The 26,263-nt window shown below is 43.4% G+C and overlaps 2 protein-coding genes across 8 annotated transcripts in view; one reads left to right on the top strand and one right to left on the bottom strand.

Annotated features, from left to right (window-relative positions):
- The first annotated feature begins 166 nt into the window (after nucleotides 1–166).
- On the top strand, nucleotides 167–5,693 carry nsun6 (NOP2/Sun RNA methyltransferase 6). 2 transcript variants are annotated; one of them, XM_068709945.1, is made up of 12 exons: nucleotides 167–192; nucleotides 1,110–1,193; nucleotides 1,619–1,774; nucleotides 1,866–1,960; nucleotides 2,455–2,561; nucleotides 2,677–2,830; nucleotides 3,039–3,120; nucleotides 3,238–3,357; nucleotides 3,905–4,049; nucleotides 4,133–4,278; nucleotides 5,217–5,342; nucleotides 5,420–5,693. In XM_068709945.1, exons 1-12 carry the CDS (start codon nucleotides 178–180, stop codon nucleotides 5,597–5,599), a joined length of 1,410 nt encoding a protein of 469 aa, XP_068566046.1. In that variant the 5' UTR covers nucleotides 167–177; the 3' UTR covers nucleotides 5,600–5,693. The 2 variants fall into 2 exon arrangements, with proteins under 2 accessions (XP_068566046.1, XP_068566047.1); XM_068709946.1 differs by having other exon boundaries at nucleotides 170–206.
- A 1,113-nt stretch (nucleotides 5,694–6,806) lies between these two features.
- cacnb2a (calcium channel, voltage-dependent, beta 2a) overlaps nucleotides 6,807–26,263 on the bottom strand; it is a 54,804-nt gene continuing 35,347 nt past the window's right edge. For 3 of the 6 annotated variants that reach the window (XM_068709947.1, XM_068709950.1, XM_068709952.1), the window contains 12 exons: nucleotides 22,414–22,533; nucleotides 17,520–17,642; nucleotides 17,289–17,425; nucleotides 17,107–17,183; nucleotides 16,707–16,840; nucleotides 14,693–14,773; nucleotides 14,542–14,600; nucleotides 13,920–14,029; nucleotides 12,545–12,696; nucleotides 11,316–11,411; nucleotides 10,619–10,801; nucleotides 6,807–9,530 (listed from right to left, as the gene is read on the bottom strand). In XM_068709947.1, the coding sequence (XP_068566048.1) occupies nucleotides 8,742–9,530; nucleotides 10,619–10,801; nucleotides 11,316–11,411; nucleotides 12,545–12,696; nucleotides 13,920–14,029; nucleotides 14,542–14,600; nucleotides 14,693–14,773; nucleotides 16,707–16,840; nucleotides 17,107–17,183; nucleotides 17,289–17,425; nucleotides 17,520–17,642; nucleotides 22,414–22,533 (2,061 nt within the window). In that variant the 3' untranslated portion in view covers nucleotides 6,807–8,741. Of the gene's footprint in view, nucleotides 9,531–10,618; nucleotides 10,802–11,315; nucleotides 11,412–12,544; nucleotides 12,697–13,919; nucleotides 14,030–14,541; nucleotides 14,601–14,692; nucleotides 14,774–16,495; nucleotides 16,516–16,706; nucleotides 16,841–17,106; nucleotides 17,184–17,288; nucleotides 17,426–17,519; nucleotides 17,643–22,413; nucleotides 22,534–24,731; nucleotides 26,043–26,263 lie in introns of those variants that run through there. The other 3 variants (XM_068709948.1, XM_068709953.1, XM_068709949.1) reach the window with 3 other exon arrangements.

Genomic DNA, 26,263 nt, shown 5'->3' on the forward strand with positions numbered 1-26,263 from the left:
GTCCCTATATGCTTTAAATCACATTACAGTGTGTAATATCTATATTCATAAACACATAAATATCATAGAGGTATTGGCGATCAACAGGCTGCATTACTCCCATTTATGAATGCAACTACTGTCATGTGACCAAGCTCGTGACGTGTGCGGAAGTAGCTGCCAAAACACAAGCGATCCATGCCTCGACAGGACGTGAGTACCTAAAGGTTATTAACAAAGCCTTTACATCGCCTCCACACTTATGTTAGACAATTCATTGAACGGACCACTCATTACTTATGAATGAGCGGATGTGTTGAATGAGACTGATTGCGTTCAGATTATAAATGTGACCCGTGTGTGGGACGTAAAGTCTATTTAGAGGTTTTGTTTAATATTGTTAAGGGTTCACATACTCATGTCTTTACCACACGTGCTATATTTAATTAAAAAAAATGACAATAATAGACGGACCTTGTGGAGAAGGATTACGAGCTAAATTATTATTTTTTAAACGTTTTTTAAAATAGTTTTATTATGTGGTTTTACTGTATTTGTTTTTAATGTTTTTCAATGAACTATTGGTATTAATCATTTATTTAATGTGTCTTTAATCGGGACAAGCATGAACTAATGTTACATATCACAGCGTTTAACTTTCCAAATATACAGAGATACACAAAACTTAACAAGAAAATACATACAAAAGAGCACAAAACACACAATTCAACACAAAATTGCATAACACATAAGCTATGTACAAACATGCCAACAATTTTCCAATAATAAAACAATACTTATAATACAATACATCTTACAACTTGATCCCAGTTACAATCATTTTGTGTCCTGTGGGTGAAGTAGTATAATAACAATTATTATTATTATTATTATTAGTAGTAGTAGTAGTATATAAGCCTCTGTACTGTGTGAATAAGCCACTTCAAAGAGGTGACTTTCTTCTTTGAATTTCCACCAGGCTGTAAGCAAGTCTTAATCATTTTTATCCTCATCCAATCAACTTCAGAGGCTTCCAAACTGTACCCAGATTTTTCTACATTCTCCCACTGCAGTTCATCAATCGTGATTCATTCTTTTTTATTTGTTATTGATCTAATTCTTTTGTGCAGATTGAAGAAATGTCTATTTTTCCGAGGATTTCTCTGAAGCCTGAAGTCACTGATTATCTCCGGAGTGTCTTCTTAAACAAGGAGGTAGGAATTTAAATGTGATTTCTCTCTTCTGGAGAGTCATAAATACGCCTCGTAAAAAATAGACGTCTTCCTCTCCTTCAGTGGAAAAGATAACACGGGGATGATGCGGAAACCTTCACAGCGTAGCTTAGATTTTAGATAAACAGATGTTATCTGTACAAATTCCACCAGTAAAACCCTCCCGAAGAAGCTTCTGGCTTTCCAACTAAATACAGCAGATATGGGCTTGATGGTCCTGGGAAGTATTTATTAATTCTCTTTAATCTGACCTGTTTGTTCAGGTGGAAGTAATGTTATCTTCACTTAAATATACTGTACAATGACCGTTTTAGGGGTACATGCTGAAACTTGGAATCAATAAAGTTCCTGATGTTATTTCTAGTTGTTTAACTCTTATAATTTAACGTCGTCTTGTTTGCGTTCAGGTGTTAGCTGCAGCCGGCCATCAGGAGGCAGAATGTCGTTTCCAGAAGCTGCTCACTTGTCTGTCTCACCCTCCCTCGTACACTTGCGTTCGGGCCAGCACTCATCTCGCTCCCCTGGAAGAGATCCGACACAAGTTAGGACAAGAGCTGAAAAAGGTGAGAATGAAAGAGGGAGTAAGGAAAGGAGCCACGGTGGTGGTCGGTCATGTCCTTATCTTTCAGTGTGTTGTTGTTGTTGTTTGAGCAGCAGATGTGCAGCTCATCAGCAGAGGAAGCCTCCGTTCAGATTCTCCCTCACCCGCGAATTCCAGATGTGCTGCTCCTTCCCGTCGATGGCCCGAGGTATGCAAGGAATGCTGGAACAGCGTCAGACGAATCTGCTCCATGGAGTAGACACACTTAGCCGCAAATTGCAGTATCAGTCCGACAACTGGGCGAGTGTTTCCTGAGGCCAAAACCCACATGAGGCTTCATGGAATGATGAGAGATTTAAAAAACACTGAATCTTTTTGTGTAACAATTGCAGTTGTGCACAATTTTTTTGATTCAAAGAGATAGAAAATAAATAATTAAATACAGTAACAGCACAATAATAATCTCTTGCTCTATTCTGGTTTTAGGGGTTCATGGTGTTATTTTTGCTTATATATATTTTTTTTGTGATGCACCTGCAGACAAACATTTAAACAAAGGAAAAAAAAAAGCTTAAAAAGCTGTGTTTAATTCTCCATTTAAGCCGACGTATGCTGTATCTCTAGAACCCTGCCGTAGTTGGAGGTGGTCCAATGAGCCGTAGATGTAGAACAGTGTGACTGGCTTCTCTCTCGTGTTCTCAGACCTGTGGAGCAGCTCCGCTCAGAGGTGGTGGTCGGTGCTCAGTGCGGCAGCGCCGTGCTGAGAGGCGCTCATGTCTTCGTCCCGGGGATCGTCGCCAGCCCCAAGTGTAAGACTCAAAGACAGATGCTGTTAAATGTCAAATGAATCCTCATCATAGTGCTTTTACTTTGCTGATTGTTGTTATCTAGCATGAAATCTACCCGGCGTTTCTTTGTTCTCAGACATGAAGGCAGGCGATGTGGTGTCCGTCCTCTCTGACTTGGAGGGTCGGTGCACCCGAGGAGCCACGAGCTTCCAGGGAGACCGAGTGTTTGTGGGAAACGGAGTCGCTCAGATAGACCGCTCCGGCATCTTCTGCACAGAGGAACCTGCCAAGTAAGATCAGATAAGACAGATATTAATGTCCCGAAAGAAACTTTCTTGGACCCATACAGTACAATATCTGCATATCTCATAGTGGCTGTATGATTAAAAAAGAAGACAACTCTGTATCAACCACACTCAGTCTTCCTCAGGGTCAAACAATCACGGTGATGCTTTTAAATTCAAAAAGGAAAACGTACACTGTCGTCATTTATTTTAGAGGAATAGGTGTTCGGATGGTGGAGCCACTTTACCAGAGTCCTTCCTTCAATGGAGTTCTACCCAACATGGCATTCCTACAGGTATTTATACTATTACAATGTATAATGGAGCTATAATGTGCCTAACGTGTCATTGCATTGATAACAGAGGGAGGCACTGTTTTTGCCTCGTCTCATGTGTTTTTTCATGTTGTGCAGAACCTTCCCTCTGTAGTTGTGGGACACGTTCTCGGGCCTCGTCCTGGAGAACGGATCCTGGACATGTGTGCTGCACCTGGAGGGAAGACCTGCCACATCGCTGCACTCATGAGGGATCAGGTACGAGTTACAGATGTTTGCTGCTGGAGGGATCACAGATAATATTCAGGGTTTCCAGAGCAAAAGGCGTCGCAAGATACATCTTAGGGGTAATAAGATAAATGGGATCATTGATATTCAAAAACATATTTCTTCTACACTTTTCCACACGATTCTTTTCTAATAATTAATAATGGGATGGTTTTTACCCTTTAGGCTTCTAAAAGTTAATCAAAAGAAACTCTTTAAGAAAGGTTGAACCGCTCATGGACTTATCAAACTTCTGATGAAAGGTCATACGTAGACGTTTAGGTGGACACGAGCCAAGAAGGTTGGGAACCACCGATCCAGAAAATGACTCATGCTCACATTCCTGAGTCGACGTGTAATATAATGAAAATAGTAATCCAATAAGCTAGTTATAGGATTTCATTTAACAAAGAAAAAAATGTGTAATGAACAAATATAATTAGCTTTACATTGTAATTGAATCCAGTAGAAGTTTTTGAACGCAGGTATTTTATTTGTACTGAAGTATTTTTTTTTATTCTTATTTTGTCTCACGCAGGGCGAGGTCGTGGCTCTGGACAGGGTCCGGAATAAGATCGATCGAATCCGTCAAAACGCCCAAATGTTGCATTTACGTTCAATCAAAGTTTATTGCTTCAACAGTACTCAAGCTGTGAGCAGCAACCCGACACAGGCAGCTGAAGGTACAGAGAGAAACAAATAAACACATCAATAAATCATTATAATTATATGTATAAATATCACCTGTGTTCTGAACGTGTTCCAGGACCTCCCTTCCCTCCTGAAAGCTTTGACCGGGTTCTTCTGGACGCCCCCTGTAGCGGACTCGGACAGAGACCCAACATGTCCTGTACCTGGAGCCTCAAGGAGATCTGTTCCTACCAGCCACTGCAGCGCAAGTTATTCCACGCTGTAGGTTTGACCACACACAGACGAAGCACCTGAGCACATTGATAGTAACTCAGTTTGACCAGCTGATGGCAGCATTGGACAAATATTACACTGCTGTCTGATCGTACTGCTTGAATTTACATCTTTTGGGGGAAAATACACCTCAAGGTTATATATATATATATATTTAAACTATAGTTTTAGCTGTGGCTGTTGGAAATATTGTTCTAATCTAGAGTTTTAGAAAGTGGGAGGCAGGCCTACCAAGGGGGGCTTCAAGTGGTTTCATGGGAGGTTCAGTGAACAGAACACCTGCTCTAATCTAATCAAGTTACTTTTTTAAACCCAATCCACTGATGCTGTAATACTGACAATTTAGATTTATACACTAGAACGTTTTCTATAAGTATTTCTCCTTCTACCTTGAGTTTACTTTTTATCCAAATGTACATAACTGTAGACTAAAACAAATGTGAAATCTGTTTTAGAGTGCTTTTGCTTTAAGTGTGGCTAACAGATGGATGACTAGAGGGAGATTAGAGTCCAGTAGAGTGCAGAGGACACGATTTATCTCAGTGACATATAGCGCTCCACCAGTCTTCACACGCATCTCCTTAAACTTATTTAGCATGGAGATTGAAGAAATACAAATTTTTGGCCATTTTTGGAGGAGCAAGTTGGTAAGACGGAGCTGTTTAAAATCCAGCAGATACAAAACAACATTGTCATTAATGAGGAGTTGTGCGTTTGGCCACCTGGTGACTGAAAGTACAAAATTCACTCGCTGAACCGTAAAGTTGTGGACCGTAAAACTATAACAACAAGCTGGAACTCACAGTAAAGCTCTGTAAAGATGAGGAGAATTCATCACTACGAGTAACCACTTTGTAACACATTGTGTCATATTATATAAATATTGATTATAGCCGCTTTTAATAAAAGATCTTCCTGTGTTGCAGGCTGTGCGGTTGTTGAAGAAAGGCGGGGTTCTTGTGTACAGCACCTGCACAGTGACTCTAGCGGAGAACGAGGAGCAGGTAGCCTGGGCCCTCGAGACCTTCCCCTGCCTCGCGCTTCAGCCTCAGGTAAGAACACCTGTACGGACTCACAGATATGGAGAGATGTTAGAGGAGACCTCACCAAATCACGCTCTCGTTTCCAGGAGCCTCACATCGGCGCGGAGGGCATGCTGGGAGCCGGCCTGTCACCTGAGCAGCTGCGCCTCCTCCAGAGGTTCAGTCCTGAGCTGAGCTGGGACCAGACAGGAACTGCAGCCCCCCTCGCCTGCAGAGCCGACGGGGACACCATCGGCTTTTTTATCGCCAAGTTCCTGAAAAACTGACCGGAGGGCATTTTTTTTTCTTTTTCTTACAGCATCGTCAGCTCTCACACGAGACTGCAGACGGGAACAATCGTGTTTATGCTACGACGGTGTGTGTGCTTTGACGGGGCCGGTGTTGACAAAGACGCTCACTGTGCTGTTTACAGCGTCTGCCTCTTAACAGCTGCTCTCTGAAACTGCGGGCCATATAGGGATAAGCTTTATAAACACCGAGGGCAGGGGAGAGGGCAGAGAGAGGGAGGCACGTGGGGATGGAGACTGAATGAGTATCGGCAAATGCAGCAGCGCTTGCATCGCCATAACAACAATGACGACACAGCTGCCATGGTGACAGTGGATTCGCTGGATCTCAGAGATCAGGAAGTAGCGTGCAGAAAGAGGTCATGGGAGGTATTAACAATTTAGTGTGTTATAGTAGTGGTGGAGACAACCGGGACCTCTAATTAAGACTTCTGCTGCTTGTAAGAGAGAAAATTATGCTGTTTGTAGTTCATCCACCAGAAGGAAATCATCTTTTCAAAATAAAATGTACTTTAAAATTTGATTTGTCTCTCTTCTTGTTCGTTATGTATTAAGCAATAATATTACACTCATGAAACGTTGGTTTGAATACAAATTACAATACTTGTCACTAATTTATTCATTGCAAATTGAGTTATGGGTGTCCTTTGAATCTGCACAGAATTTATAGATTTGTGCCGACAGCGCACAAACATCTGGCCTGTTCTCCCTTCATGCAGCAGTTTGAGGACCTTCACAATGACCTCCGCTCAATCCCTCTTCCTAGGGAATACCATTACACTCGTATATGTCCATCCACTCACACACACACACATCTGTCTGGGAATGCCAGCTGCACGTCGCCGCCCTGCATCTGTGCATTTTAACTGCATGTAGACTGCTGGTTAAAAATGGCCGCTCTTTTCCCCGCTGCACCGAAGGTAAACAACGTTAAAATCCTGAGATCAAATCAGCTGCACCTCTGTGAGCGCTTGTCTATTTTGGAGGCGTCTGTGTGTGGAGAAGCTATTTTGGACGCATCCCCTCAGTATTGTCGTTCATGTCGATGTTGTCATGACGACTCAGGAGGAAGGCCCGATGAGTCTACCTCAATTTTTCAGCAGAGTTTCAGAGGACTATTTATAGACGGCGCTCTCCTCCTTCTGTCTGGGTCTTCTGACAAAGCACACATCAAAATCCTTCTCCCTCGGCATCAGTTCTTTGTTGCCAACTTTATTCTTTATATTTATGCATTATGTACATACACATGTACACAGTTAGAAAACCTGTAGTGCTACCAATGTAGCATAGAAATGGAGTCTTTTATAATTACAATTGTCAGGCAAAAATCAAAGAAAGTGAAGGGACAGGGTGGGTTTGTAAACGGAGGGACGTAATTCAGATTTTCAGCATCATGAATTAATACAAGAAAAGTTTAAAGTTGATCTAACGTCATTGACTCTTGAAATAGATTGTGTTAGTCAGGGGAGTGAACAAATGGTAAAAGACAAAACTAATTTTGCCTGGTAAACATTTTTGAATTGTTTGAGTTGCAAATGCATCTTTTGATTTTTTTTTAGTAAGGAGCAAACCAAAGAAGATATCCTAAGATGAACATTCTTTAAACTCTGGAGTTAAAGTGGGAATCAAACAACATTCATTAGAAAAAGGGGGGTCAGACTTAATAAAAGATTAACTTTGAAGGAGTTTTGGTTGTAGACCGACAGTAAAGTTGCAATGTCATATCAAATTTCACTTGAAACCAACGTGAATCAGTAAAAGTGCAGATTAAAGTGTGTATCAATGTTACAAAATGTTTCTGGACCCATACAAAGAGAACAGTACTGCATGTAAGAGAGGAAGTTATTGTAGAACTTGTTCGTCTTGGAAAGCAAGACTAAGGTGCACCTCGAGCGAGGCTTAAATATGTTAAAACCACATGTCTAAAATCATGGACGCAGAATTTAAAAAAGAAACTAAGCCATAAATGATGAACATAAAATCAAGGAAGTAGTCGGAAACATTGGGGAATATGCTTATTTTCTTTCTGGACGAGAGTTAGATGAGAAGATTGATTCCACTTTCGTATCTTTATTAAATATGAACCCGCAGCTAGCGTTAGCAGCCAGTTAGCTTAGAGAAGGCTAGCTTAAGTTATGCCCTGCTGTAAAACCCAAACTTGTATTTCTTTTTAGATTAGTGTAATTAGTGAGCTTCAGATGTTTTTTTACCTTCATACAGAGTCAGACTAGCCGTTTCTCTGTTTCCAATTTAGCTAAGCTAGCCGGCTGCTAACTGTAGCTTTATATCTGAGTGTTATTGATCTTCTCATCTAGACTCAGTTGGCAGTTATTCAGGCAGCGAAAACTAACGCAGTCTAACACAACAGTCTTATTCCTGTTATTTAGACTACCATCATTCATATCAATGTGGTGGACAGAATAATAGAAACACCTTCCAGTATAACAACATAGTGGAACAGCAGCGCAAACTGCAGTCCTCAAAATTATCATAAAATTCAGTTTAAACATAAACTGAACGTTATACCCGTCACGCCGATAGGATTCTTTTTTGCAGGACTGTTGTTTTAGACGGCATTATATGAGCTAGGTGTACCTAATGAACTGGTTGCTCTCAGCAAGACAGTGAACAAGTGTATTTCCCAAATTTGACAAAACTACTCTTTTAAACAAAAGGCCGCTGCAAAAGACAGCATCAAACTCACTTGGTTAGTCAACCGTTGCAGTCAACCCTAGCAGTAGTCTGAAGGAACACATTATTCAAGTGGTAGCAAGCAAAATTAATAAAAACAATACAAAATAAAAATGCTAATCACAGAAAGCACAGCTCAGTACAGAAAAAAAATGTTCTGCTTTTGTGTCATGCTTTATCAAACACAGGTTTAAAATATGCATATTTGAGAATATTCATGCATATCCACACATAAACGACGTCTATGCATAGATACACACATACATATATTTATATCTATGTAATCAAAATCCTGCCATTGAAAAAATATGCAACAGCATTTACAAAGGAAGTGTACATAAATAGGATGCTGTGGTTTCAGGGTATAGCAGCACGATGGGAGAACAGAATGGTTAAGAGTCCAGATGAGCTTCAGGAGGGATTTGGTCTGTCACTGGTGGATGTAGGAGTCTCTGGCCCATTCCCCTGCCTCACCCCTCTTTTTGGGAGCCACCTCCCCCTCTCGGTCCCTGTCTCTGTCCCGGTCATAGTAGTGGTGGTGGTGGTCGCGTGCCGGCCGGTGGTGGTGCGAGCGCTGCTTGTTCCGTTCGTTATGGTCCTGTTCGCGCTCCTTAGAGCGGTGGTGTCCCGTGCTGTGGCCGGCCTCGTCCGCTCCACCACGGTGATGGTGGTGGTGGTGATGGTGGTTGTGGTCCCGGTGGGGCAGTGGCTCGTAACGCTGTTGCTGCTGGGGGTGCCCCTCCCCTAGATCCTCATCATCCTCCTCTTCCTCCTCCTCTTCCTCCTCCTCCTCCTCCTCCTCCTCCTCCTCCTCCTCCTCCTCCTCTTCCTGTTGGTGGAGCTGAGTGCGCGGCTCATTATAAGCAGAGTCCTTGCTCTCTCGGCTCTCTCGGCTCTCTCGGCTCTCAGGGGTCTCCGAGTCCAAAGTCTCCTGCCGGGAGAGGCCCCGCGCTCGACTGTTGTGGTGGTGGTGATGGTGGTTGTGGTGCTCAGTCCTGGTGGAAGACGAACGGTGGTGGATGTGCGGGGCTCTCCTGGAGGCCTCAGTCCTCAGAGGCCGCTCCTCCTCATTGCCCTCCCCCTCAGCCTCTGCATCGGCATCTGCCTGGTCCTGGTCCTGGCGGTGGTGGTGGTGATGGTGATGATGGTGCTGGTGATCCTCTCTGGAGCCCTTTCTCTCCACTAACGCTTTGTCTCCTTTCGGCTCTGCAATGCCACCCTGAGGTCAGAAACACATGTCAGTCAGTTGGGTGACAGAAAGCACACAAATGCACTGCAAACACACACACACACACACACACACACACACACACACACACACACACACACACACACACACACACACACACACACACACACACACACACACACACACACACACACACACAACTCATGCTGCAGATTAATATTCACTGCACCCTTGCTGATCCTGGTGCATATCGTATCTATGCACTCACACTTGAATACACACACACACTGCTTGAATATTCATCAAGCATCCATTGAAGGTTAATGAATCCGGGAGGAGACATTTTTTAAAGAAATCTTCAAGGTGTTTTGTATTTTTAGTTTGCAGGATCAAGACAAAGTCCTTTTGGATTTCGGTCACCTGAAGTGTGAATCACATTTATCTGAGGGCTTCTCCACACTCACCACACTAGCAATCACATGTCAAGCTCACTCCTGCTCCTCATCAATATCAGGACTTTCCCCATTTTCAGTCTTACATTTCCCATTGTGATGGCAGTGGATGGAGAGAGGGGTAGAGGTTACGGTATTATAAGGCATTTTCTGTGTAGCATTAGCTGAAAAGTTACGTTACACCACACAATATCATACCATGAAACTGACAATCAATCCTGCATGACATGCTTTAAAAGAAGACATATTTACTAGTAAGGAATATAACTGAATTGCATTTGAAATCATGGGTTAAGTAATCACGATGTTGACCCACTTCAGGTCTACCTCCTCTATATTGCCAATCCACAATACATTGAATCCCCACTTGTTGTACACTTCATCCTAATGCTTTGTAGCGGCTTCATCACAAATCTCCTGCACCACACGTGTCTAGTTGTTGGCAGCGATGAGTCTTTAAGCTGATTTTACAACAACACAATAATCAACAAACTGAAGTTAAAATAAGTTGAATTCAGTCTGAATATTATTATTCACGTCCAAACACTTTACAGTTACAGCCTCTTACAGCCCCTTACTGCCTCTGTCATTTCCTGTCCTTTCCAGTTCACCTGCCCAGCTTCGCTACAGGTACACCCATCCTCTCTGTGGCCTCAGCTCTCGTACCTGCACACCGGTGACCGGCGCTGGACTGGAGGGCAGGATGGCTGTGGGCAGCTTGGTTAGCAGTGGGTTGGGGGGGTTGCAGCTGGTGGGGTGAGTGCTTTTCCAGTAGGCCTCTAGGTAATCAGCCATGTGCTCACATGCATCCTCCAGCTGGTTCTCATCCAGGATGATGTCAAACATCTCCTGGGGAAGGAGAGAAGGGTTCAGACAGGGTTAAAGAAAATGGTCTGTGCTGTAGCGGAATTTCACAATAAAAGACTCTGATGCTCGGACTGTTTTGAGACATCTTTATTAATCTATAAAGACATCCTACTGATATTTATATATATATATATACAAAATGTCAGAGCTATGTTAGAATGTACTGAATTAAACACTAAATAGCATTAGGCATTCATTCTGAGAAAATCTGAAACAGCGATTCCCTAAAGATATGGACCGCTATTTGGATTAAATTAAGCCTGCATTCTCTCAAGCCTGGGGTGCTTGCTTCATTTTCTAAAATAATAACTAAGCAGATTACTGAAGAGCAGAAATAGAACTGGCACGAATTAGAAAGCTTTAAAAAATAAAAATCTGTCTTCAGATAAGCATGAAACTTAAGCCAAAACTATCTCTAAAGAACAAAACTCCAGGTTGTTTTAAAGACTGCAGTCACTGAGCATTCGTGTGATTTGGGTCCACCATAGAGACTTACAGGAGGACACTGAGCCAGCTTGTCAGCGGCCACCATCTGGACGTTGAGGTGTTTGGCCTGGGACTTGCCTCTGGACTTGATGAGCCTCTGCAGCACCTGAAATGAAGCAACAAAGTCAACGGTGGTTTTGTAAAATAAAAGTGAATTCAGGCTTTGTGTGGGCAATATTCAAGTTTTTATATTGTGCAGAAACAAAGATGATAGCCTCTTTGAAGTTAAAGCTCTTACAGGCGGTGAAGGAATGTAACTAAGTATATTAAGAGCTTGAACTCTACTTTAGTGAAATATTGTACCTTTTACCCCTCTACATTTCATATGATTGTCTTATGAATAACAAAGCATTGTTAAACATTAATAAGGTGGCATTTCATGTACAAGATGTAAGATACTTGGATATAGGATAACTGGTAATTGTTTTGGTAGCTCAGTTCCAGTGCAAAGACAGAGAGAAGAAAACCAGACACCATAAACCATTACAAGAATGTACACAAAAAGGAAACGCATGTAAAAATAAAACATACGAGTTGTTAGTAAATCCACCAAAGAGACATTCCCTCTAAACTTCTCAGATGTTGTTTTATTTAATTAATTAAGTTAAAAACTGAATCATGAAGCAAAACTCTTTGCAACCCCAAATATCATCTTACGACTCCTCAGATTTATCTTGCGACCCTTTGGAAGGGACACGCCCCCCAGGTTGGGAACCGCTGGATAAAACTACCTAAAGTAGTTAAATTAAGAACTCCCGTAATTTAGCTTTGCACTCTAATAAAATTTACTTGTCACTGAGTATTTTTACATTGTTATATTGGTACTTTTACTTAAGTAAATGACCAGAGTACCTTTTTCCACCACTGTTTATACAGTTATATCATAACTTTGAGGTTAGCTGTACATGATATGACAGCAGATTGTAATCGAGAGGACAGGTGGTAGAGAGCAGTTTATTTCTCCCACTGCGAGTGTGATTCACACTGATGCCACTTTGATTTAAAGCGTGTTCCTCATCCCTCTTTAGCTATGCTATGCTATGTTCCCCTATGTGCCTGTTCTCTTTTATTGATCACAGAATCACGAGCCTGTTTTTACTCACGCTGAAGGTCAAAGTGATGAATCAGTCCTCCCGAGCATTTGCTGTAAACATGCTCCATTTAAAATCACAGCTAGTTTTCCTCTTGACTCACATTGAGTAGCTCTGTCACTGGAGCGAGCGTGCTAATCCTGCTCACCTTGGGAGAGGTGATCTTGACGTAGACGATGATGGGGGCGAGGGACGTCTTCCCCAGCTGTGACGGGTGGTTGATGGTGTCGGCGTCCAGAACCACCAGCTGTAACGTCCGGGCCAGCTCAAAAATCCTTTCAATCTCACTCTGGACTTCAGCTGAAGAAGAAAGGGAGTCAATGCAGAGGTTCAACGTCATTTCTTTACTCACAAGTACAGCAGATACATCCAGGTTGTTTCTTTATGGATCAATCAGAGCTCATATTTAGTCTTTTGGACCAGGCTCAGAGACTGTTGGATCTTGGAGAAACAGCGAGCCATCGTCTGTTACCTCCAACTGATACCAACTGCTACATCACACAGCCTCCACTCCAACAGACGACGACGTGACTGAAAAAACTATCCTACAAAATATCACAGCAGGGCACGACTCCCAAACTGAGAGGAATCGTGGCCAAGCTTCATGACTTCCAGTCACGACAAAGTCTGAAGTAAACTGATAACGTGAAAGCATTCCAACCCAACAGCTCATTCAGACTACGGATGAGTCACACATTCTCATTTTGTTCACAAAATATGCAAAATGGGGCGAGAAGATTCCACTTGTTTCCAATGCAGAGAGAAAGGAAAGTCTTCACTCGCATCAAGCTAATGTCAGAACATTTTCATAAAATGTTAATCTGAATCAGAAACAGCTGTGCAAATCTTCTGAATTTTGGCAGATGTATTTTGGGGAAAGGGAAGATTTCAGGCTCTATAGGGCACAAAGTAGCTTGTTGAGATGATATTCTGTTTAAGATAAACGTACCTGACTGAATAAGTGGCACTTGCTTAAACTTAAAAGCTTTGGGCGACACATGGAGAGAAAGTTTGTGCTCTTTATGTGCCTCTGAACAGGCCGTAGAGATGGAGGAGCTGCTACCTTAAAGCTCCTTTTCAGTTTTAAACTGGTGCGGCAGCACACCGTTGAAAAAGGTAAAATCGTAAAGTAGTGTGGTGACACTATATAATATACTTCTTGCTTCCAGCATACAACTTTCCCGGGATTTCTTACTCTGCTGCAGCCGCTGACTGAAGCTTATGTTGATACATGGCAAAGATCTGACTCAGGAATCTGTTTCATTCTAATTGCATCTCAACCCACATCAGCCTCAGTCAAATCAGAGCGGTTGCATTTATGCTCTATCTTTCATTCCTAACAAAAGAAAAAAATGGCCAAGGCCTTTCCGGGGCTGTCTGGATTCATCATTACCGGTGTCGAGAGCTCCTTTAATCGTTCCCTTCCTTTTCCACATAAGCTTGGTCTCCTTGAAAACATTCTGAATCAAAACACCAAATTGTTCCCAGGCATCGCGGCGATTGTTTTTTTAGCACAAACGTACCCAAGTTGGAGCGCGTGTTGGAGCGTTCGATGATGGCGTGCTTGCTGGGATTGTTCAGGACCGAGCGTTTGGCCAGAGAGATGTCCGCCGTGACACGAGTGATTGATATTCTGAAACAAAAGCACAAGAGAAATAGTTGGTTAACCTGATATTATGGACTTTATTTGACATGAGAGAGAAGGACAAACATGTAATCTTGTTGTGTGTCTGACTTGACTCTGAACAAAGAGTCTGGTTGTGGTTGTTACCTTCTAAACTACATCTGAAGAACAGGACTCAATGGGGAATTTACAGCAGTCACTGCGGCTGCTGGTGGTCTGAGTGGATGTGAGTTTTGTGTAACTTCACCGCCTCTCTGCTTCAGACGGGTGGATGGACTCAACATTGAGTGAGGAGAATCCTGCTCTGCTCTAGGGCCGCTATGGCCTATTAAGGACATGGAGAGGGCCTATTTAAAGCAGCAGCACACATCTCCAGGCCAAACAAACTTGTTACACACTCCCTCGGCTAACCTCGGGGGACAGATAAATACCAGCCTATGGAGTTTGGAGAGAGAGAGGAGGAATGAGGAAGGAAGCAGGATGAGAGCTCGCGTTTCGATAAAGGTCACAGGGAGCCTTACCTTCCCTCGAATCTGTGTTTCAAAAAGTCAAACAGTGCTTTTTGCATCATGTCCGTCACCTGTGGACCGGAAATGAAGGGAGATATTAAGAGAGGACAGTTGAAAAAGGGACAGATATACTTGTGATTGAAATGTCAGAGTTTTGACGCACCTCGTAGCCCTTCAGTGACGGTCCAACCAAAACCACGGGCCGCATAGAAGGCACAACATCGTACGGAGGAATGTGTTCCGCCTGAAGCGAGGACAAGAAGAAAAACAGTTGCAAACATTCATGGAGACAAAGTAAACACTCACTGTCACAAATCACTTGAGGGATTTGGAACAACAATGACCCAGACTAGATTTAAAAGCACTGGAACATTGTGAACCATGAAATGTGACGACCCGGCTGGCCAAATCACAAGATTTGATTTATGTAATAGATTTGGCAGGTTACGTCTCGTTATCGATACGTCAAAGCAGCTTACAGTAGAACTGCAATATTTCATGACGGATTAAATGTTTTTAGATAAATCCTCTCATTTCATGGTTCTGATGTCGTTGAATAAAAAGTAAAGCTTCGTGACATGAACGGTTAGTCGGTCAGTGAGAAAAAGCCATAGAAGATGAAAAATGTGTTAAAAATGAGAAAACGGGTAGAAAGCCTTGCTCACTGTTGATGGGACAAAGTGGGAGCTCGCTTTGTGTGACGGCCTCAGTTTCAAATCTAAATCATAACCCAACATTTTGAATTTCTGCTATCCGGTCGAGTTTTAGTGCCACAGAAAACCCTTACATAAGACCTCACATAAATAAATAATCTGTGTTAGGAGAAAAAGCAGCACTTGACAGACTATTAATCTGCAACAATTCTGCCAACCAGCCAAACAATGTATTTGTTCAAGCTTTATAAATATTAATGTTTGCTGGTCTTATGTGATAACAATTTAAATATCTATTGAATAGATGAATTGAACTATTGATCAGCTGAAACAATTTTACATCCTGATGTATAAACATGCAATTTACAATTGTCAAGCAATATTTACATATTAATAGATTCAGGATTTCTTTGTGTGGATAAAACATATGAAATGTCTTAAAATGTGTAGAGGGGATTTTTAAATATGTCACCTAGGTGAAATCGTCTAACATTTTATAGATGTAATCAATCAATCAATGTAAGCACTCTGCAGATTAATCGATATTTGTCGTTAGTTGTTGGCCTATTTGAAATGTGCAATCTAAAGGAAAATCTGATTAGTTGCTTATAAGAACAAAAATTTTCTCTTTTGATGAAGATTATATTGTTCTGGTGGTTCACTTTGTTATAGCTAATGCCACATTTATACACTTGTGTAGTTTTGGACAGAACTTCATTGGAATTCTTTTGAATTGTTTGTAAACTGCTTGTTTATTCTTGTCTGTGTCTGACAGAGAGGCAGTGGACCTGATGCTGCTCTCCTTATTCGTCCTGATGTTCAAAGCCGCTCTCTCGGTCTGCGTAATCTTTACGACGAGTAGATTTCATGTTCGCTCGTCTTTCTCCGTCCACCTCTAAACGTGTTCTCTCTGCCTGACATTTGCTGCCGTCATTGTGCTTCCCTTGGGACGTTGTGGGAACTGATACACAGTACTGGTGACTAACATGAGGGCATTAATGTGACGACAGTGTGGCTCTTCTGGTAGTCTAAGTTCAACCCTGCATTACTCAGTTAAAGTCAGCATAGTTGCGGCAAAAAAGCTGATGGGTGTATTTCTCCAAAATGCTGTACTGTTCCTTTAAACTCAGATCTTGTATGGCTTATTAAAAAGCTGTTCGACACTGAGCTCTCACCCAATCACAATCACAAGTTCACTTACAAACACGTAACCAAACAACACAGAGGATTGCAGGAGCAGTGAGTAAGGTGAGAGGTCAGTACAGAGACTCTAAAGAGGCTGGTGAGCTGGTGCAGCGCACGCCACGACTTACCGACTTCTGCTTCTGCTTAGCTATGGTGAGACGGAAGAGGAGAAAGAGAGAGGTTAAGAACAGGCATGCACGCTAACGGACGGGGGCACGTCGAGGGACGAAGATGGTGCTGTAGACAAACAGGACGGGCGCTGAGTGAGGCCAAGCGGGCATTTAGTCAGAGACGTGCGGACGGATAGAGGAAGAGAGGCTCGGGCGGTCCACAGTTTACCTTCTTAAAGAAGGGCATTCGTTTCTCTTTTGCTAGAGGTGACATGACAGTGTTTGGACTGGCTTTAGTGGAGCGCAGGTTGACCGGAAGCTCATTGTCCTCGGGGTCTAAGTCTGTGGCGTCTATGTCAATGGCTACGCACACAGACAGATAAGACCACCATCACACAGATGAACACAGGGGGTCACAGGTAACGGGAGCAGTGGCACAGGATGTGTGCTACTGCACATTGACAGCAAATGAGACATGTACAAGTACAACATAACTTACAGGAATATATCGACTTTATTGCTGATAAAAATACAAAACATGAAAAATCGAAGTAGCGCATCTTACCTTCAACTTGAATTCAATGGTTGAAAATAGCTTTAAAAGACTTTTAAGTATAAAGTTAACTCACCAGACGAAGGAGGTGTAGATTTTCGTGAGTTAGGAACCACTTCACCTAAACTAGAGGATGAGTTTGCCCCCAATTTACTGGAAAGAGAATAAGTTGAAAATCAAACCTTAAGAAGTCAACATCAATTTTAGACAACCTCCGATCCGAGACAGAGACGTTCAGTGCAGATGAGGGTTTTTTACCTGGAGTGGAACTTGCCCTGTTTGGCTCTCTGCTCCTGGAGGATACGAGTGTTTTCAAGCTTCACTGGACTGGGGATGAAACCGATTTCACAGCCTTCCTTCACCAGGCGTCCTATCCACCAGTCGTTGTTGAATTTCTACACAGAATAAGTAAAGACGGTTATCTCGAGCGTCCTCCTTATTCCCGCCAGCGTCGCTGTGTTGAAGACCGTCTCTGATTGGAAAGTTCACCTCTTTGACATGGAGGAAGTCTTTAGCATCAAAGGACACGGCCAGGCCCGGGACGGGGACGTCGTCATCGTGACACGGACTGTAGTTGACATTTGTGCGAACAGCAAATGCAACTGGTTTGGTCTGCCGGGAGGAAAAAAGGAGGGAGATAAATGAAAATGTCAGATTGTGTAAAAAGGTATAAATGGTAATTGTATCCTAATATCCTAATCCACAAGAGAGAGACCTGTTCATTAAACACGCCTTTGTGCACCGTTGGTGAGCTGTGGTTCTCGTCTTTGTGCGAGGTTTAAAAATAACCCTAGGTGAGGGATACAAGTAGTCTGACTCATCCAGACTTAGTTTCTCTCCTCGAATGATTTGGCTGCTGCACAGTCCCCCTGCTGCAGGCTTAAACAATTTACAATTCAGAGTGATGCAACATGTCAGCGTCTGCAGCAATCACCACTTCGACGCAGAGAGTAAAAAAAAAGGACTCTTGTGCCACAGTCGCCCCTTCCTCTTGGGGGTCAAACAGTCCATTCAGATAATGCACACAGATAATGTGTGCAAGCCGTAATACAACCACCAACACAACTGACTGTCCACATATGAGAGGGCAAAGCAAATCTCCTCTGCCCAAAGTGTTTACGCATTACATCTTCTACAAAAAGAGATTTGAATGAGGTTTAATAAGGGCACGTCATGAAAGAACGTAATGAGACAACCACATGCTCACAGACAAACCCCTCTGAATCTAGATATCTACGAGAGTAGAATATAGCCACGTAGGACATACATCGCTTTAACAATTGCATAAAATGCTTTTGGACATAATCATGGCAGCAACAGTTGGCAACACGGTCAGGCCCTAACCCAGATTACAGTTCGCTCTGCCTTTGACTGTGTGACAAGCATGACGAAAGTCGACTGAAAAGCCAAAACGAATGCACAGGGATGTAGCTTAGAGTAATCTCCCGGGGTAGACTCGCACGCTAAGTAGTAACCTGCAGAGGAAAAAGAGCAAGATGAGGGGAAGGGTATGAAATATTCAGATGGAAGCCGAGTTGAACCCACTAGATCAGAGCTTTGATGCTGCAACTTTAGTTTGACCTCAAACAGATTCGGCAAAAATGATTTCAAAGTGCGTCGCACCGGTCCTGCAAACTGATTTCTTTCATAGCAACCTAAAAATAAAATTTAAGCACAAGTGAAGTATACGAAGCAAGATCTACACATTTATATTAGTCTCAAGTTTTGTGTAACTCAGTTTATTAATAAATTCAATTTGACTTGGATTAGGAGCAAGTGGAAATTATCTTCCTATATTTTTTAAAGCTGCAATAATTTAGATTTTCTGTCAACTAGAGAAGAATTTCAAAACAACCTGCAGACTGTATTATCACTTTTAAAAGTTGTTAAAGCACATGTTCTAGCCTTTAATAATGATAATAATAATACATTTTTATTTATAGAGTGCTTTTCATAGTTTCATAGAATCATATACTATAAAACATCACTCTTAATATAAACAGCAACATCTTGAGCTGTGATTTGAACATGAACAGGTTTGGGGAGACGTCTCCAGAGGGAGGAGGCAGCTATGGAGAAGGCTCGGTCGCTCCAGGTCCGGTGCCTGGTCCTGAGTGGTGGAGACAGGGGGTTGATCGGTTGGTGATAGTCCATGAAGTAATGGTTGTAAGCTGAATGTGTGTGTGTGTGTGTGTGTGTGTGTGTGTGTGTGTGTGCGCTTGTGACATCTCCATTAAGGAGATCATACAATCCAATGTGCAGCGCCGGGACCCGGAGAGGACAAAGCGTCCTTGCCGTTTGCCTGCATTGAGCAACATGGCTGCACGATGGTATGAGGTCCATTAGTACACGTGTGTCTCGTGGACCGCCGCCTCTTACCTCCCTCCCAGCTGCTCTCCTCGCCTTTATCCATCATGGCCGCCTGTCAGGTGAAGCTTTCTATGAGCTTAATGACGTTTTACGAACCTGTAGGCAATCACGCACGCACACATGTCCTGACACGCCGCCGTATATCACAGGTGACCGCGGGGTTTCTACATGACGGCACATTCAGAAATGCTGGAGAGTATCTTTACATCTCCTGACCTAGCCACTGCTCCGTTGCTTCTTACGTAACACAGGCTTTCATTATGGATGTCATATTGACTGCAGGGAGGGAGGGAGAAGGACAGAGGGCTAGAGACGTGGGAGGAGGGGAAAAAGACAAAAAAAAGGAAAGGAGATGGACAAAAGGATAGCAGACGATGTAGCGCAAAAAAAGAAGAAGAAGGAAGGACTGGAAGTGAGAGTAGACAAATTGGTGGAGATAAGAGAATAAGGATAAGACGGAGATAACCAGCTCAAGAGAAGCCCAATCTGGAACTGGAAATCCTGGGAGGGAGCGCCATGGACCGCAGCCAATTAACACACAACGCTCATCACAACATCACATCAGACCATAGAATATTTCAATAGGCAACACCTCCCTGTCCTCTCTGTGCTTACACTGACTGACACCAGCGCTTGCCCTTGTTGTTTTGCTATGTAACATGCCACATACCCGTCCATTAGCAGCACACACAAGACCTCATGCCATAAATCCTCCCACATTGTTTCACCTTGAATGCTGTGGATCGATTTGAAATGAATTCTCTTCAGATTCGCACAGTGGCCTTAGGCTGTGCTGAGTGCCTCTTCAATGCACTACTATATGGCGTGAAGGGAGCCATAACCTTCATTAATTTATGTGGAAAAGATATTTACACAATTACCCAAGGTTGCTTTAGGAGTATGCAAAGTAAGTACTTACAAATGAAGGCCACTGCAGCTACAAGTCACTCACTAGCTTCTATGATATCTCATCTACATTAATCAAAAGCTTCAGAGACAAAGTGAGAGTAATGAATTCTGAGCCATTACCTCATCTATAGCCATGTGAACAAAACAAAACAAAGATCATATAGATTTGGACTAGACATAGACACGGCTATATTTGTGATTTTGTGTTGCGCTCCCTAACTACTGCGACTGTAATGCCCTCACAGTTCAAACTTCACACCCCTAACCTGAGATGACCCCCATTATCTCAGACTTGACACAGCTTCTCTAGAGCCATAGAAGACATTACACAGCAGCTTACACAGGCTGACTAACGCCACTAGAACTCGTTTTAATGTGTAAAATTGATGACGTGCTCGTGTAAGGTCAAGTAGGAACAGCAGAGCGTGTTTAGTACCTGTTTGTGTGTGTGTGTGGGTGTGCAAATAAATGTAATGTAATGTGGAGAAGTATATCAATGCAACATTAGAGGCATCAACTCTATCCCCTCTCCTTACGAGTATCTGTGGTATGTTAGGGAAGTCACAGTGAATTACTACCCATAAAGGCTCACAGTCAGAGTCTGCACTTCCTCTGACCCCAGCTTGCTCTCTCTCTGGTGGCCAGCCCACTGAGAGGCTATTTTTTACTAGTCATCTGTCATGTAAAAAGCCAGCGGGGGTAATCTATGCCAGGTTATCTATAAAGCCAACCTATCTTTTTAATTAGCGAGCCGCAGAGGGAAACTCTGGAAAATAACAACATAGGTTTTGCCTGGAATGATCCGTCTTTGCCAGCTTTGAGCTACCTTCAGACACGGTAAAGTGTAGGTGAAGGAGGATCGCGTCTATCATAAAATGGATGGATAGCCAAAAGCTTAGCACATACAGCGAATGAGCACGCTAGCCATTGCACACCCAGTGAAAAGACAAACCAATTTTCCAGACGCTTGCTTGAATTAATATGTAAACCTATCAAATGAGCTGTAAAGCAGGAAGAGAACAAACTGTGCACAAAAGACAGCTGAATTACCCCAAAGATTAAAGGCATATATCTTAACGGCGCCAGCGATTTGAGTGATTCTGTGGAAGCCGGCGCTGATTGCAATTCCTGTCGCGCAAAGGCAAGCCTGCTCTGCCCTGTGTGTGTGTGTGTGTGTGTGTTTTGTTTATATGCTGCTAATTGTGGCCCAGAGCAGAGCAGGCGAGGCTTGGCTCTGATAAACAGCGACGCTGAGCCCTCTGAGGCCCCTAACCTCTTCTCACATCAGCAGCCCCTAACAGCCCTTCCTCCGTCTCAGAAGCCAGCTGAAGCGGCTCCTGCTGCTCTCGTAGTCACCTGCTCAGTCCACTAATCTCACCCCGTGATAAGTAAAACAACATATGATGAACATTATTGTTTTAATGAGCCGGGGAAGTCAGAAATAACTTATAAATAAATTACCACAATAGCTTGTTTTCTTGCCACTATATATATAAAAAAAAAAAGAATAAATATGTAGGGCTCAGAAATGAGACCAGAAAGGAAGCAGACGCAGCTTTTATTCTTCCAACAACAAACCAACCAGTGTACAGTTTACATTAGCATTTGAGTGATGCCAGACATCATTCATTCAAGCAAAATAAACCAGTTTCCGTCTACGCAAACACAACTCTTTACTTTACTTTACACTATTTTGACCCGAGCCATCACAACTACATGCAAATATAAAAAGTCTGTTTACATTTAGTGGTTCCCACCAAAACACATTGGGTGCATCCTTGAGGTCTATTAAACCTGTTATACTATGGCTCATAAAACCTTCGCAAAGCAGTTTTTAAAAAATATTCTTAATTGTACAACGTTTGCGTTCTCAGGCGCATTGCTTTGCTTCTATTCTCATTGTCGTGACCAACTGTCAATAGTAAAGTCGTAGCGCTGCTGGCGGTCAATAGCCCTGCACAAAAGCAGAGGAAAAGCCATCACTTTCCACAAATGCTCTCACTTTCAAGGTCAAGAACTTGAGTTACGGCCCCCCATAGAGCACATTTTAGCACGTGGGAAGTGGACGGAGTGACTTTAGTGCAGCTGGGTTTCGGACACCGACCTTGGCCTTGTCGAGCTGTGCCTGAGCCTGTCGCTCTGCCTCTCTGCGCACTGCCTCCTTATCCTCCTCAAGGGACACATCGGAGTCTGATGGACGGCTGGTGTAGGAGTCGGCCGAACCCTGCAGAGACACAAACATTAACACTTTAGCAACACACATGCACACTTTTGGTATTCACACTTTAGAAGTGACAGGTGTTAGAGAAGCGGGGGGAGGGGGGGGGGGGCTTCACGCCATCTTGAGGACTTCATTTGCTTTGCATTGAGCTTCCTCTTCAAAAGAAAAGTTCAACTTTAGGAGTTGAGCATCTGATGTGCAACTTACAAATGTGCGAACAAGCCCACACAGAGTGAAGCGTTAAGCTCCGATCATCAAGGGAATGAAGTAATGAATGTACTGTGGAGGCTCAGTAAAATGAGCAGGCATGGAATTCTACTATCAATCACAATCACTGCAACGGCCTGAGGAACTCAAATCTGTCGCACATTAAGGACACTTCCTCTTTTTTCCGAGAAAGGATGCCAAAGGACACAAACAGTCCTTCATAGAATCACATCAGCAGCAGCTCTTCTTCTCTCATTAGCTCTCTCTCTCTCTCTCTCTCTCTCTCTCTCTCTCTCTCTCTCTCTCTCTCTCTCTCTCTCTCTCTCTCTCTCTCTCTCTCTCTCTCTCAGCTGCTCACCTACAGACTTGTTGTGATCCTTGTGCGAGAAGCACTGGGGGAGATATTGACGAACACCATGTCTCTACGTGATATGTGGATCTACTCACACTACTATATTTAGACTCAAACATAGCAAAACACACACGATTACTACCTTAAACACACTCCTGATGTCAGTGCATTGGTGCACACCACCACACACACATGTGTGCATCACAAATCGTGTTATATACTGCATGAAAACAGATCATATATAATTGCGGAGGTAGTTAAAGTAATACTTGATTTTAAAAATAGCTTAAGCCTAATAAAACTCAACCCATATGACTAGTGTAGCTGTGTTTATCCTCTATGACCAGATTAAGCTACTACTTCAGTTATGTGGGAAAACAAGCAAATTACCAAGATGTTAGTTCACCAAAATTGATACATCTCAATAACAGAAAACAACAATGGGGGAAATAAATCAATTTAGCTTTAGACGCAGGTAGCTCAGCTTAATTCAGCTGTTTTCCTCACGGTCTAAACGTATAAATAAATACCAACAAGTCAGATTCTGGGTTTAACAACATTTTGAGGAGCATTAATATAATATGTTGCATTTAGGTATCGTAGGACAACACTGATAACTACAGCTAACTGAAATGAAATACTGATGAAAAACTGAAGGAAAGTTGTCATTTGTGGATGTTGGAATGAAAACATTTGCAAATACGCTGCAGGATCATTTCCAGTTCAGTTCCAGTTAAACACAAATCAGATTAAAAGAGGGGATCTTTAACCCAGTGAAGACAGCGTGAGCTTTATCCTTACCTGTTCGCACGCTACTACGCCACCCACACAAGGTCTTTCATTCATCTCACTGCACCATTACGCTCCGCTGTCTGAGTTAAAAATAGCCTCGCTCACTCTGGGCCTGATGAGAATTACCCAGCCATCACATACATACAAAGGAGGATGTCCTCTCCACTTACATTTCCCGACTGGCGTAAAGAGACTATACAAGCGATGTTACCGTACATAATACAAGGTTATTCATATTCGTGTCCTCCGACTTACAATGAAACCCTGCTGCTTGTCAATTGCCTCTGTGTCTCTCATCCTCCCGACTTCGCACCTGATATAAATAACTCATTTGAAAGCAAGCTCATTAAAAATCCAATGCGCTGCTTTTGCTGTCATCACATCCGTGACCATATTAATCTCCCAGTGGCTTTCAAAAACATCAACAAGCATCTAAACTACGTGTCAAACGCTGCTCAAGCTTGAGGATGACCATGCTGCGCATCCCACATTCAGGTAAGATATAAATGTCCTCATTGCACCTTCTTACAGCTTGAAGCCTCTCTTTTTTACGAGCTACTTTTGGCCCTTGAAAAGTGCGAGTGAAAATACCTGTTATGGTTATTCCATCGGGTCACGGCTAACGACGGGGCGTGATGGAGAACATCGTCCCAGTGGGTCAGGAGGAGGTGATGTGGAGCTCTGCCCAGAAACTGACAGCCATAACTGATGACAACATCCAGTTTCTCATCATCACCAGGCGATACATAACCGAGCCACGCTGACCCCCGAACACCGTGGACTGACGGACGAGCCCAAGACGCATGCACACAAAACACAGACGACGTAAACACACAGAAAATCTGCTTACACAGTCATCGGAGTTCTTGACGTGACCTCCCTTGGCTCGTTTCAGCAAGCGGATCCAGGTGGCCTTCATCAGCCACACTGGTCATTCAGTGTCCTGAGCCACTGCCCCCCCCTGTTACTGCTACAACTACACCTGACTGCACTGCTGTGGTCACTTTTGCACCAGCGCTGCAGCGGGCGTCACTGCTCCGGCTACAGGTACATTCAACACTGTGGCAACATGGACAGCCGGTTCCCGTTACACCTCGAGTGCGAGTGCTGCTGTCATCTCTGGGTGAATAAAGAGATGTAGAGTTGGGGCTCCTTGTTTTGCTGCAGCTCCAGCTAGCTCTGCTGCAGTCTGTAGAGCCACAGCTCCTGCTCCTCCTGCCGCTGCCGCTGCCGCTGCCGAAGACGGGGAATCCACAGGAGCTCTCTGCCCCGCGCATAATCTCAGCAGCTCTCTCCCCCCGTCTGCCCCGGTCTCCTTGAGTGCGCGGACTGCCGCTGCAGGTGCTGAGGCTGACTCCCCGTATGAGTCAGGTGGCAAGCGATGCTTCTCAGCCTCCCGCTCAAGATTTGGCTCCAGCCTCGATCTCCTCCTCTTCTTCCTCCTCCTCCTCCTCCTCCGCTGTAGCCTCCCCGTGCTGCTCCACAAGCGATGGATAACAGCAGTTTATCCACACGAGTCCCGGCGTGGCTGCCTGTGACCGACTCTCCTCCCGATGCTAATGAAGCTGCCGCCTCTCAGGTGCTGCGAGCTCCATCTATCTCACTCTCTGTGTCTCAGCCTGTCAGCGCACGTCCTGCACACTCCTTCAGGGATTCTGCCTCTCTACCTCCGTCACCCCTCCTTCTCTGTCACTCCCCTCCTTGTGTTTTTTTTTTTTTTACCCCTCACAGTCAGTCCATCTGCTCGTTGCGCCTCTGCAGTGATGGGATGGGCACGTGCTGTATGGTTACTGTTTATGTGTCGACTGTGCATGCTGTTTTGCTCTTTTTTTAGGTGTGAGCGCGCTACATTCACCCAGATATGAGCCGTTTATAGGAACAAATAAGTGGCAGAGCTTGTTTTCACGCTCACTTTTATCATGGATCATATTAGAGCTGCAACTGATAATTATTCTCATTATTGATTCATGCACTGGTTCTCCTTTCATGCCCTCCTTTGGAAGTGAAAAATAATTCAGGCACACCCTCTTCCCCTGCTTTCAATTTTTATCCGCCAGTAACAACATTGGGGAGACAACAGGAAATTAAAAACATATCTAGAACACGGACTGGATGCTTCCTTTCATATTTCTGAATGGTGACTGCTGTTGTGTGAACACTGCTCAGTTAGACACAAAACACACAAAGCTCTCAAGCAAAATGGACAATGACCTTCAGAGCATGATACGCTTCCTTGTATTTTGGATTTGACTGCAGGGTTTCCACCTGAATACATTCATATCTGCATTTTTTTTTCAGATGAATTGAATGTCTAGAGCTGAATAAATGAATAGTCTGTTTTTAAGCAAATAAACAACACATTAGCTGGTACCAGCTTCTTAA

The sequence above is a fragment of the Cebidichthys violaceus genome, unplaced genomic scaffold, assembly GCF_023349555.1.
Source record: "Cebidichthys violaceus isolate CVI_PGR_0920_01 unplaced genomic scaffold, fCebVio1.0.p SCAF_15, whole genome shotgun sequence".
Classification (NCBI taxonomy): Eukaryota; Metazoa; Chordata; class Actinopteri; order Perciformes; family Stichaeidae; genus Cebidichthys; species Cebidichthys violaceus.

Bases quoted from the DNA above. Each gene is read 5' to 3' on its own strand.
- nsun6 (XM_068709945.1), top strand. The intron at 1,194-1,618 runs GTAGGAATTTAA...GTTTGCGTTCAG, and splicing joins GTGTCTTCTTAAACAAGGAG to GTGTTAGCTGCAGCCGGCCA. The intron at 1,775-1,865 runs GTGAGAATGAAA...TTGTTTGAGCAG, and splicing joins TAGGACAAGAGCTGAAAAAG to CAGATGTGCAGCTCATCAGC.